Source organism: Podarcis raffonei, chromosome 6 (assembly GCF_027172205.1).
Source record: "Podarcis raffonei isolate rPodRaf1 chromosome 6, rPodRaf1.pri, whole genome shotgun sequence".
NCBI classification, from domain to species: Eukaryota; Metazoa; Chordata; class Lepidosauria; order Squamata; family Lacertidae; genus Podarcis; species Podarcis raffonei.
This window is the reverse complement of record NC_070607.1, coordinates 92565445-92579454: the sequence shown is the minus strand read 5'-3', so window position 1 is coordinate 92579454 and position 14010 is coordinate 92565445. Positions and strand designations below refer to the sequence as shown.

Below are 14010 nucleotides of genomic sequence, written 5' to 3'. Positions count from 1 at the left end.
ACCTAACTGCAGCTATCACTGGGCAACTGCTCTCCCGTGGATCAACAGGAAGTGGGTTCTTTCAGCACTGTGTGGAGTAACCTCACTGCATAGGTAATTCTGCCAAGAGATCCCAGGGCACAATGTGCCCTGTATAATGCTCACGTGCCAAGCTAGTGCCCCACTCAGCCTTTCCAAAGCTCAGGCCAGTGTGCTTTGAATTGGTATGTTTCTGAGTGACTGGGAGCGGCCACCGAGACCATATAACACCGGTCCTGAAAGATCTGCATTGGCTCCCAGTACATTTCTGAGCACAATTCAAAGTGTTGGTGCTGACCTTCAAAGCCCTAAGCGGCCTCAACCCAGTATACCTGAAGGAGTGTCTACATCCCCATCACTCAGCCCAGACACTGAGGTCCAGCTCTGAGGGCCTTCTGGCAGTTCCCTTCCTGCAAGAAGTGAGGTTACAGGGAACCAGGCAGAGGGCCTTCTCAGTAGTGGCGCCCGCCCTGTGGAACACCCTCCCACCAGATGTCAAGGAAATAAACTACTCTCTGAATTTTAGAAGACATCTGAAGGCAAGCCTGTTCAGGGAAGTTTTTCATGTTTTATCGCTTTTTAATGAATATTCTGTTGGGAACCGCCCAGAGTGGCTAGGGAAACCCAGCCAGATGGGCGGGGTACAAATAAATTATTATTATTATTATTATTATTATTATTATTATTATTATTATTATTTTATTTTATTTTATTTTATTTTATTTTATTATATTGTTGTTGTTGTTGTTGTTTTGTTGTTGTTGTTATTTATTATTATTAGCATCTTAAAAGGTAAAGGGACCCCTGACCATTAGGTCCAGTTGTGACAGACTCTGGGGTTGCGGTGCTCATCTCGCTTTATTGGCCGAGGGAGCCGGTGTACAGCTTCCGGGTCATGTGGGCAGCATGACTAAGCCGCTTCTGGTGAACCAGAGCAGCGCACGGAAACACCGTTTACCTTCCCGCCGGAGCAGTACCTATTTATCTACTTGCACTTTGATGTGCTTTTGAACTGCTAGGTTGGCAGGAACAGGGACCGAGCAATGGGAGCTCACCCCGTTGCGGGGATTCGAACCACCGACCTTCTGATTGGCAAGTCCTAGGCTCTGTGGTTTAACCCACAGCGCCACCCACGTCCCTATTAGCATCTTACGGGGTCATAAATAACCAGATCCACACCATCCATTCAAAGCACATCCAATGCACATTTAAAGCACGTGACGTCCCCCAGGCAATCCTGCAAACTGTAATGGCCCACTTGCAGAGCTACAATTCCCAACCCCTGTAACGAACTACTATTCCCAGGGAACCACTGTCTTAAAACAGTCCCAGTGTTCCTCAGAACCAGCACCAAGCCTTTGGCAGCTGCCCGCTCCTCACCTAGATGCATTGTGGGAAATAAAAAAATTGTGGCTTGGCCCATCTTCCCAGGGCTGCCACCACACCTCATCAAGAACGCCCAACTGGAGCTGGCCTTGCCCACAAGAACTCAGTCCAAACATGGCCGCCTTACGGCATGTCATTGTTGTTAGGTGGTCCGTTGCCGAGCGACCGGAGACACAGCATCCTTTCCACAGGCACCCTGAGGGTGGTCCGAGTGGCCCTTCACGACCAAGGCCAGTACGAATGCCACGCCATCAGCGCCATTGGGGTCCGAAGCTCCCCTGTGCAGCTCTGGGTGACTCCGCGAGGTATGTTTGGTTGTACATCTTTTGCTCCTCAAATTGCTTTTGCCTCCTGGGGCCCTTATAGCTTCTTCCCCAGTTGTTCCTTTTATAAGAAAAAACTGTTCCTTTTCCCTTATGGGGTATCCAAGAGTCCATAAATCAAACAAACCAAACCAAACCTTCCCTGTTTAGGGAAGTTTTTAATGTCTGGTGCTGTATTGTTTTTAATATTCAGTTGGAAGCCGCCCAGAGTGGCTGGGGAAACCCAGCCAGATGGGCAGGGTATAAATAATAAATTATTATTATTATTATTATTATTATCCGTATAGAGTCCTTAAAGTGGGTCCCCCTATCCGTAGGAGAAAATAACAGAGGCAAACCAGAGTATATTGAGAAGCAAAGCCTGATCTTTTTAAACTGTTGCAACAGGGTCCCCACAACCTGGAGGGAGAGAACTCCAAACAATGGTGCGCAAGTCCTTATATAGACTTTTGAAATTGCCCACCCTGTAGCCCAAAACCCACCCCCCGAAACATCATACAAACATCACAGAAGGAGGCGGTCTACAGCAGAAATACTGTCTGCCAGGAAACCTGATAATGGTCACTGATTGCTTTACCTGGGCTGCCTGGCCATTCTTTTGTGATGGTAAATACTTTAATTCCTGAATCCAGGTCACAGGCTCACCGTATTCATACACAAATCTGCCCTTAAGACAGGTAAGCAAAAGACAATGGAGAGACTTTCCCATTTCCTTCCTCCTTGCGGAGAAATATTTGAGGTCAATTTGGGAGAGTCCTGTACTATTTCGGACACGTGGTTTATATACTTATGTGTGTATTTTATATTTGAGACCTTGGAATTCCTCCTTTGGTAATCCTCACAGAACTCTAGCTCAATGGTTGCCATTAATTTGATTTGATCTGATTTTATAATGAATTGATTTTTAGAATGCTTTATTATTTTTCTGTTGTTAGCCACTCTGAGCCCGGCTTTGACTGGGGAGGGTGGGATATAAATAAAATTTTATTATTATTATTATAACATTCCTGACCGAGAAGTTTGGGGTGTCTGCCTGACTCTTTCCTCTTCGCCCTAAACAGTGATTCCGGTCTTCCTTCACCCCCCGCAAGATATGGTGGCGGAGACTGGACAAGACATCGAGATCACCTGCGCTGCCCAAGGCGATCCACAGCCCACCATCACATGGGCCAAGGTACCTGAGTGTTAATCGATGCACTTTGAACACCTGTTGCCTTGAGGCCTGCCTGCCTTGGATGGGGAACCCACTGCTGCTGCTGCAAATGCACAATATCTTTTAAACACATTTGAAGCGCGCGTGCACACACCCAGAGGATCCTGGGAACTGTAGGGTGCTGAGAATTTTAGGCCTGTAAGGGGTAAAATACAGCTCCCAGTTGGGCTACCAAAAGTTTGTAGACAGAGAGAACGGTGGACTGAATGTGCAAAGCCTTTTCCATACCACCTCCAGTATCCGGGGGGGGGGGGAGCAAAGGTTATTTTGGGTCTCCAAAAAGAGTTCAAGCAGCGCAGACATCCCTAATCTGAAGCCCGGCCCTCTGTCCCAAATCTCAAAGAGAACTTTAAAGAGTGCATGCGAAGGAACACAGCCCAATGTGCCATGCGACCGTAGCCTGAGATGACTTGTCTTTTGCTGCCAATCGAATTTTTGCAATGCCTTTGCTGACATCTGGTGGACAGCTGGGTGAGACGCCGTAGCCTGCAAGCCCTAGTTTGCACTTGCGAGTACAGTGGCACCTCAGGTTAAGTACTTAATATGTTCCGGAGGTCCGTTCTTAACCTGAAACTGTTCTTAACCTGAAGCACCACTTTAGCTAATGGGGCCTCCCGCTGCCGCCGCACCGCCAGAGCATGATTTCTGTTCTCATCCTGAAGCAAAGGTCTTAACCCGAGGTACTATTTCTGGGTTAGCGGAGTCTGTAACCTGAAGCATATGTAACCTGAAGCATCTGTAACCCGAGGTACCACTGTATTCTGGTGGCTGTCAAAGTGTATCAGTTCACACAACCGTTTCTTCCTGGATCAAAGTCAGCATGAATTGGGGTTTTTCAGGAGACTTGCACGTGCCAAACAAGCAGCCCACGCACAGTTTGGGGATCAAGGTGTCCAATTTCATCTCATTTTTTTCTGGGGAGGTACAATTTGTTCCAGGACGCGGGTGGCGCTGTGGTCTAAACCACTGAGCCTCTTGGGCTTGCCGATCGAAAGCATGCCAAAAAGTGCAAGTAGATAAATAGGTACCGCTTTGGCAGGAAGGTAAACGGCGTTTCCGTGCGCTGCTCTGGTTTCGCCAGAAGCGACTTAGTCATGCTGGCCACATGACCCTGAAAAACTGTCTTCGGACAAACGCCGGCTCCCTCGGCCTATGGAGCGAGATGAGTGCCACAACCCCAGAGTCATCTGTGACTGGACATTGGTCCTTTACCTTTACCTTTACAATTTGTTCCAAAACAAAATCGTCGCACGCAAGTTTTGCACATGCAGATATCCATTGGAGGAAAGCAAGTGCCTGCACACTAATATCAACCCAGGCAATCATCATCATCATCATCATCATCATCACTTTGTTTTGGCTTTCTGACTCAGTCAACACATAAAAGAAGACTGGAAGGGATAAGTTCAAGTTTTGAATGCACTTCCACATTAGTAAAAGTCTTCTTTTTAAAAAATCAACCTTTGAAATAGAAAAATAGCTCACCTACTGATTTTCTATTTGCATTGTGGTTTGCTTGTCTTAGCACAGAGGAACATTCACACATGTGATGCACCCCTCCCCCCATGCATTTCCACCCCATTCTCCTGTGTGCATAAAAAGGTAAAGGGACCCCTGACCATTAGGTCCAGTCGCAGATGACTCTGGGGTTGCGGCACTCATCTCGCATTACTGGCCAAGGGAGCCAGCCTACAGCTTCCGGGTCATGTGGCCAGCATGACTAAGCCGCTTCTGGCGAACCAGAGCAGAGGAAGGAAACGCCGTTTACCTTCTCGCCGGAGCGGGACCTATTTATCTACTTGCACTTTGATGTGCTTTCAAACTTCTAGGTTGGCAGGAGCTGGGACCGAACAACGGGAGCTCACCCCGTTGCAGGGATTTGAACCGCCAACCTTCTGATCGGCAAGCCCTAGGCTCTGTGGTTTAACCCACAGCGCCACCCGTGTCCCATCCTGTGTGCATAGCCTGCGCCAAAGCTGAACCTAGTCTATCCAAGCTCCAAAACCTCTTTCCCTTGCATATCAGGAAGGAATTCAGATCACAGAGAGTGGCAAGTTCCACATGAACAGAGAAGGGACCCTCTCCATCCGAGACCTGGGGATGGCTGACCAAGGGAGGTACGAGTGTGTAGCCAGGAACACTTTTGGGTTTACTTCCAGCACCATGCAACTGACAATCACAGGTGAGAGCAATCTTCCTTTGCATCTGCAGTGTTAGCCTGGTCATGCAACCTTCCCGAAGTTGGCGCCCTCCAGCTGTTTCAGACTATAACTCCCACTGGCTGGCGCTGATGGGAGTTGTAGCTGGAGGGCACCAGATTGGCAGAGGCTGGTCTAGTTGGAGCCAGTTTGCATGGCTGGCTTTTCTGCACCCCTGTACCCGCATACAATCCATACCAACATGCAACCCTAGATCTACGTTTTCTTTTCTTTTTTAAAAATAATTTTTATTTTATTTTAAAAAGAAATAAATGTACAACAAATTCAATTGCAAATCCATGCTCTGAATCTCGAGATTTCCCCTCTTCCCTTCCATGGGTCCTAATATCAACATTTACATCTGCATATCAATCTGTTATCCACTTTTTGAGTTGTCCATAGTTTTTGTTGTGGTTCAAGGACCCGACCCCCGCAATGTGAAATGAATACACAAGGACACATGATATAAGGTTAATGGGCAAGGAAAGGCCACAACTTTATTGATTACAGCAGTGAAAAGGTATTGGCTTAGGCATTGGATCTCTAAAACAAGTGGGTTTATTCACCAGAAGGTGGAGCCTGTTGATGCTAATCCAACTATAGGCTCACCCCTGATGTCACCGAGGGTCGTGCCATGGCCTCCCGCCAAGCAGGCATCGGACGGAATACACGACCGCCAGATTCCTTTAACGGAATACCCAAAAATTGAAGGCATAGGCGATGGCCACACCTAGCCCTTCGACACACCACAACACATTATTCCAATGCCTAACCTACCCACCAATACCACAAAAGTTGTGACGATTGCTACGAGGTAGGCGAAAAAACCAAAAGGCCTAATGCCAAATGGAAAAACTCCTACCAGGCCCCCCAGACAACCGGGGCGACCAACCTAAGGTCCATAGCAAGGCCAATGACCTAAGCCCTAACTCAAAGGGAGTGGAGGGTGGGTGACTCGCGACGAGACGACGGCGAAGAATGAGGCCGGGGAGAGGCTGGCGCTGCAGCAAAAGGCTGCTGAGCACGCCCCCTCGGAGGCACCTGGTTGGGTGCCTGCCGAGGGTCGTGGGCGCCAGCCAGGAGAGGTGGAGGCAGGGGGCTAACGCCCCCTGCTAGGGGCGGTGCTCGGGCTCCCGCCCACAACCACTCCCCTCTCTTCCAGGGAGGAGAGTCTTTACCTTACAAGTGAGATTAAAATCCTCTAGATCTACATTTTCTAAGCAGGGCTGTCACCCAGTTACAGAAACCCTAGTTGATTAAACATGTACATTTTCTTGATAATTGATTAGCTGGTTGATTAAATCTGCATACATTTGCAAAATATTTCCCCCCCCCCCATAAAACGAAAAGGATTCTTTGCAGATCCCTGCCTGTAGCCCCTTCTCTGGGTGACACAACGCAGCAGGGAGCATAGGAAGCTTTCTAATGAGTCACACCATGGCTCTATAGCTCTATATTGTCTACACGGACAGGCAGCAGCTGCTGGGGTTTCAGGTGGGAGTCTTTTCCAGCCCAACCTGGAGAAACCTTTTATTTGAAACACAGATCTCTGCCACCAATGTGTGCAGCGCAGAAGGTTATGCTAAAAAGCAAGGGAAAGGCATTTATGGGTGTAAGAAAAAGCAAAACTATTCTTATTGTTCTGACATTTTTACGTGCCGAGCAAACTCAAAATATGTGCTAGGAGCTGGTGTATTGAGTGGAAAGGTTACTGTTTTCAAGGCAGATGATTCTAAAATGGAAGTGGTTTAAATTTTGAATCTCTTTCCCTCCACCACCACCTTTGTGGTTTTAAAAAAGCTACGAACGTTGGCAGAAGCGGCGACACCTTTGTAGCTACCTCGATCCAAGAAGCCATCAGCAGTGTGGACCACGCCATCAATTCTACGCGCACCGAGCTGTTTAGCAAGTAAGACCGTTTGGAGAATAAATTCACATTTACAGGGGCAGATGGGAAGGCCGCACAGATGCAGAAGCCATTTTGTGTGGGGAGGGCAGTTTTGCGGTCATTTCCCACCGTGGCTGGGTCTAGACACATCAAAGAAGCAATTCGGTTAAACACATTGCAAATTTCATACAGAGAAATCCCGTTAGCGGAAAACGGGACTTCACAGCGCCGTCTGGTGTCACAGTGTTATAATGCATGTTGTTGTTGTTGTTGTTTAGTCATTTAGTCGTGTCCGATGCTTTGTGACCCCATGGACAAGAGCACGCCAGGCACTCCTGTCTTCCACTGCCTCCCACAGTTTGGTCAAACTCATGCTGGTAGCTTCGAGAACACTGTCCCACCATCTCATCCTCTGTCGTCCCCTTCTCCTTGTGCCCTCCATCTTTCCCAACATCAGGGTCTTTTCCAGGGAGTCTTCTCTTCTTATGAGGTGGCCAAAGTGTTGGAGCCTCAGCTTCAGGATCTGTCCTTCCAGTGAGCACTTAGGGCTGATTTCCTTCAGAATGGATAGGTTTGATCTTCTTGCAGTCCATGGGACTCTCAAGAGTCTCCTCCAGCACCATAATTCAAAAGCATCGATTCTTCGGCGATCAGCCTTCTTTATGGTCCAGCTCTCACTTCCATACATCACTACTGGGGAAATCATGGCTTTAACTATACAGACCTTTGTTGGCAAGGTGATGTCTCTACTTTTTAATAAAGGTTTTATTTCCACAAGCCTCGGGAGAGAAATACAAGTCACAGGACAGTTTCAAAATAAAAAGAAATTGCATATCTTTTGTTAAGTTTCATTTTAGTGGGGGGCGGGGGGAAATCATTAATGTGGCAATGGCTTAGATGCTGTCTAAGTTTGTCATTGCTTTTCTCCCAGTTATAATGCATATAAAACACTTTATCTTCACAAATGTAGCAGAGTCCCCAAATGTCACTCGGCCAGGGACTTCACGGGAAGTAGGAATTGCCATACAAATGGAAAAGGAAGCAGGAATGGCTGTGTTCCGCCTGTCTGTCTATGGTCAGGAATGGACATGAGCCAAGCAAATTCAACCTTTCACATCACTGTTTTCTTAAGTCTTCAAACAATTCATACCGTATTTTTCCATGTATAACACGCCCCCATGTATAAGACGCTGCCTATTTGGGGGGGCTCAGACTTAAGAAAATGGGGGGAGATTTCCCAGAGTTGTTGAGATTTTTTTAGGGGGTGGTGGAGCATAGCTGTCAATGTTTCCCTTTTTCTTAAGGGAAATTCCCTTATTCTGAATAGGATTCCTTGCAAGAAAAGGGAAAAGTTGACAGCTATGGGGTGGACCAGAGTTGTCGAGCTTTTTTAGGATTACTGAAAATCACCCACCCGTCTGACCTGCGCGCTGCTGCAACCGCCGTCAGAAGCCTCAAATCACCCGCACTGTTGCCACAGCGACAGCAAATAAACACCAGCCCTTTTTGCAGACACCAAGATCACCGCTGGCAATCTCCAGCTAGCAGAACCAAACAATCCCATGTCACCAATATGCACTGACTATGTATAAAGTGCATTCCCCCCATTTTTTAGCATTCTTTTTTGGGGGGGGTTGAACCTCATCTAATACACAGAAAAGTACGGTAGTTTTCATGTTTCCTCAGCATGGAAATGAACATAAACAGTTGTGTAACCCACACTGAATAGCAGACAGCAAGACAAAGAATGCAGTATTTGTCAGAAACCAAACTGCAGCAGAACAGAATCGGCGCTGATTGTGACGGATGCAAGTGGAAGCGGAAACTGCCGTTTTCTCGCTTCCCTAACTGAAAGTAAAAGTAACAAGTGGGAGCTGTGACAAACTGTTCCATTGTGGCCTGCTCTTTTTCAGGATACTCCATTCCACTCTCCTCCCCTAGTTTTCTGTCTCCTGCCCCAATAGTCAGCCAGCATTGTGTGACCACTGAGCATCCTTAGTCATCCCTGGGTAGCTTTGGGGGTCGTCGTCCCCCCACTTCCAAGGCTATAATCCTATACCCACTCAGTTGGAAGGAAGCCCCATTGAACTGAATGGGACTTTCTTTGGAGTAGAAAGGTTGTTTATCCCCCTGCATAGCTCGGGGTTCCCCCAAGCCTGCTGATATTGCCCTCTTGTGGACAGGAGGAACAGAGCCATTTTGACTGCAGTAAGGACCAGCACGTTTGAGAACTCAGATTGCTATTAGTATCTCAGCCGATAATGCAGAGGCTTTTAGAAAATGCGATGCCGCTTAAAAATGGCTTTCTGTCCTCTCCGGACAGGCGACCCAAAACTCCTAATGAATTGCTGGCTCTTTTCCGTTACCCGCGGGATCCGTACACCATCGAGACAGCTAGGGCCGGAGAGATCTTCGAACGGACCTTGCAGCTCATCCAGGAACATGTGCAGCAAGGCTTGGTTGTGGACATGAACGGAACAGGTAATAAAGACACCAGTGAGCAGGAGCAACAAAACATGAAAGCACGTTATGTGTTATGTCTCTGTTATGGCGCCCTAGATATGGAAATCCCTCCCACTAGAGAACTGCTTGTCCCCCATGTTAGCAGCTTTTCAGTGTCAAGTCAAGAGGTGTTTTTCCCTCCAGGTGTATAGGACACTAAGTTAAGGAACTGGTGTGTCTGCTGCTAAGATTCCATCCTAGAATTGCTTCTGTCTTCGAAGCTAAATCCTTCGAAGACAGAGGTCCTGTGGCTGGGACGGGACGATATGGGATTGGGGGGGGGGCAACTCCCATCTCTTGCGGGGGTGCAGTTAGTGCCAGCACCGTCCATTAAGAGTTTGGGTGTAATCTTCGACACCTCCCTTTCCATGGAGGCGCAGATTGCAGCTATAACAAAGGCGGCATTTTTCCATCTCCGCCAAGCTAAGCAGTTGGCTCCTTACCTCTCTCGCCCTGACCTAGCCACTGTGATCCACGCGACGGTCACCTCCAGACTGGATTATTGTAACTCGCTCTACATGGGGCTGCCCTTAAGACTGACCCAGAAACTCCAGCGGGTGCAGAATGCTGCAGCGAGACTCCTTACGGGGTCTTCGCTGCGAGATCACATTCATCCGGTGCTATATCAACTGCACTGGCTCCCAGTGGAGTACAGGATCAGGTTTAAGGTGCTGGTTTTAACCTTTAAAGCCCTATACAGCCTAGGACCCTCGTACCTACGGGACCGCCTCTCCTGGTATGCCCCACAGAGAAACTTACGGTCTTCAAATAAAAACATCTTGAAGGTCCCAGGCCACAGAGAAGTTAGGCTGGCCTCAACTAGAGCCAGGGCTTTTTCGGCTGTGGCTCCGACCTGGTGGAACACTCTGTCACAAGAGACTAGGGCCCTGCGGGACTTGACATCTTTCCGCAGGGCCTGCAAGACAGAGCTGTTCCGCCAGGCCTTTGGCCAGGGCACAGCCTGACTCCCTCCCTCGGCAATCTTCGCGGAGCTCTGGCCCAATGGTTGCCAGTGGCTTGAATTAATTAATTCTATAATGAATGATTTTAGAGTGTTGTTTGTGTTGTACTTTTGTATTGTTTTATTGTTGTTAGCCACCCTGAGCCCGGCTTCGGCTGGGGAGGGCGGGATATAAATAAAATTTTTTTTTATTATTATTATTTCTGGTTTTTATTTGGACGTAGACTGCATTCTAATAAAATGCTGAGAATGTGTTGCATTTGAACGGAATCTTCATTGGCCTAGAAACCTTTGGGTTAAAGGGAAGGCTATAAGGACCTCTCGGTGGTCATTCCTTTGCCTTAAGAAGGCATACCGTATTGGCCTGAATATAAGCCACAGTTTCCCCCCAAATTCCGATCGTGAAAAGTTAAAGTGTGGCTTATATTTGCGGCCGTACACCGTCGACAAAGCGTCATGGCTCTCCGCCCACCCCCCCAGGAAGCAGCCCAGGAGTGCAGGGCAACAGCGCCCAGCCCACCCACTGCTCCCAAGCTTCCCCCAAGCTGTTGGAACAAAGGGGGGGACAGGGGAGGCCCCCAGCAAAGCGGTATGGCTCCCCCCCCCAGAGCAGCCCGGGAGCGCAGGGCAAGGGTGTCTGTCCCATCCATGGCTCCCAAGCCTCCCCCAAGCTGCAAAATTTGAAAGGTGTGGCTTATTTGCGGGTGCAGCTTATATTCGGCCCAATACGGTAGCTCATATGTAATTAGAGTTTCCCTCTGAAGGACTAGGCATTTGCTAGAAACTTTAAAAATAAATATAAACCTGCGACGGTTTAGGGAAGGTTCCAGATATCCTGGAATTATTAGCCTCACAATCCGGTTGTGAGATTTGCAATGTTAGAAAAAGGAATTCGTTTTGTAGCGAATGCTTGTTCTGATTCTAATCCATTGGGTAACGCTCTGGGAGTGGTCTTTCAGGGTACCGCTACAATGACCTAGTCTCCCCGCACTACCTGAACATGATCGCCAACCTGTCCGGCTGCTCTGCCCACCGCCGCACCCCCAACTGCTCCGACATCTGCTTCCACAGGAAGTACCGGACCCACGACGGCTCGTGCAACAACCTCCAGCACCCCATGTGGGGAGCCTCCCTCACTGCCTTCGAGCGCCTGCTCAAGCCGGCCTACCAGAATGGGTTCAACCTGCCCAGAGGCTTCTCTCTGGCCGACGACTCCCGGGAGCTCCCCCTGCCGCTCCCTCGCTTGGTCTCGACCGCCATGATTGGCACCGAGACCATCACGCCCGACGACCAGTTCACTCACATGCTGATGCAATGGGGACAATTCCTGGACCACGACATGGACCAGACCGTGGCGGCCATTAGCATGGCGCGCTTCTCCGATGGAGCGTCGTGCAGCCAGGTGTGCACCAATGACCCTCCCTGCTTCTCCGTCATGATCCCGGAAAACGACCCGCGGGTGAGGAACGGACACTGCATGTTCTTCGTCCGCTCCAGCCCCGTGTGTGGTAGCGGGATGACCTCTCTGCTGATGAACTCCGTGTACGCCCGGGAGCAAATCAACCACCTCACCTCGTTCATCGACGCATCCAACGTCTACGGGAGCACGGAGCACGAGTCTCTGGAGCTGAGGGACCTCAGCAACCAGAGGGGGCTCCTGAAACAAGGGCAGGTGGTCCCCAGCTCCGGGAAGCACCTCCTCCCCTTCGCCGTGGGGCCTCCCACCGAATGCATGCGGGATGAGAGCGAGAGTCCTGTCCCGTGTTTCTTGGCCGGCGACCACCGAGCCAACGAGCAGCTGGCCTTGACTTCCATGCACACCCTGTGGTTCCGGGAGCATAACCGCATGGCCGCCAAGCTCCTGGCCCTGAACCCTCACTGGGACGGGGATACCATCTACCACGAGGCTCGGAAGATCGTGGGGGCCGAGATGCAGCACATCACGTACTCGCACTGGTTGCCCAAGATCTTCGGGGAAGCCGGGATGAAGGTCTTGGGGGAGTACAAAGGCTACGAGCCCAACACCAACGCCGGCATTCTGAACGCCTTTGCCACGGCCGCCTTCCGCTTCGGCCACACCCTCATCAACCCTCTCCTCTACCGGCTCAACGAGACTTTCCAGCCCATCCGGCAGGGCCACCTCCCTCTTCACAAGGCCTTCTTCTCGCCATTCAGGATCACCCAGGAAGGCGGCATCGACCCGCTTCTCCGCGGACTCTTTGGGGTCCCCGGGAAAATGCGAGTGCCTTCCGAACTCTTGAACATGGAGCTGACCGAGAAGCTCTTCTCCATGGCCCATTCCGTCTCTCTGGACCTGGCAGCCATCAACATCCAGAGGGGGCGCGACCACGGCATCCCCCCTTACAACGATTTCCGGGTCTTCTGCAACCTCACGTCCGTGCAGGAGTTCGACGACCTCAAGAACGAGATTAGGAACCTCGAAATCAGGGAGAAGCTCAGGAGGTAGGACACCTCGGCCAAAGGGCACCAGAGAGGTCAGCGACGATTGTAACCAACCCTCCTTTAGGTATCTCCTTTGTGCAACAACCAAACTGCAGCCTTCCTGCTTCTCCCCCCGACCCCAGCACATGAGACCATTTACTTCTGTTGCTCTAGGTCAGGCGCAGAGAAGCTGTGGCTCCAAATCTTGCTGGGCAGCAACTCACATCTTCCCTGATCATAGGCCCCACTAGGAGAGGCTGATGGGAGTCAAAGTCCTCTAACCTCTTGAGGCTCACAAATTATATTGCCTTTAGCAACAAAAGTGAACACACAAAGGGATTGTAGTGTTTACATGCCTCCGTTCCATGTCAGGCTGCAGTCCATAGCAAGAATTGACTCAGTCACTGCAAGTATCTTGAAGATTGCCCAAGGTATATCTGCACTGCAAACCTATCCTAGTTTTATGCTGCTTTAAGAGTCAAATCAAGGGACGCGGGTGGCGCTGTGGTCTAAACTACTGAGCCTAGGGCTTGTCGATGAGAAGGTCGGCGGTTCAAATTCCACGACGGGGTGAGCTCCCAGCTCCTGCCAACCTAGCAGTTCGAAAGCACGTTAAAGTGCAAGTAGATAAATAGGTACCGCTCCGGCAGGAAGGCAAATGGCGTTTCCGTGCGCTGCTCTGGTTCGCCAGAAGCGGCTTAGTCCTGCTGGCCACATGACCCGGAAAAACTGTCTGCGGACAAACGTCGGCTCCCTCGGCCAGTAAAGCGAGATGAGTGCTGCAACCCCAGAGTCGTTCACAACTGGACTTAACTGTCAGGGGTCCCTTTACCTTTTTAAGAGTCAAATCAGATGTGACAGGAGAGACTGGTGATTAGATATCCTAACTTTTTAAAACCTTTTTTTTTTCTAGGAGGGAGACTATTTTTATCAGAGCATCTGGGCAGTGTGGGGGACTATTAAATCCCCCCAACACACCATTTCCACAAAGTGAGCAAAATACAAGTACCTGTATGGACACTCCAGAGTTTCAGACTGTGCTTCTGGGACCCTATGCATGCAAAACAGATACCCTATCA

The 14010-nt window shown here is 49.7% G+C and overlaps 1 protein-coding gene across 2 annotated transcripts in view; it reads left to right on the top strand.

Annotated features, from left to right (window-relative positions):
- Nucleotides 1-14010, top strand: part of LOC128416582 (peroxidasin homolog) — a 72075-nt gene that overhangs the window by 43944 nt on the left and 14121 nt on the right. For both annotated transcript variants that reach the window (XM_053394509.1, XM_053394508.1), the window contains 6 exons: nt 1551-1709; nt 2789-2901; nt 4966-5122; nt 6939-7047; nt 9350-9507; nt 11449-12952. In XM_053394509.1, the coding sequence (XP_053250484.1) occupies nt 1551-1709; nt 2789-2901; nt 4966-5122; nt 6939-7047; nt 9350-9507; nt 11449-12952 (2200 nt within the window). The remainder of the gene's footprint in view (nt 1-1550; nt 1710-2788; nt 2902-4965; nt 5123-6938; nt 7048-9349; nt 9508-11448; nt 12953-14010) is intronic.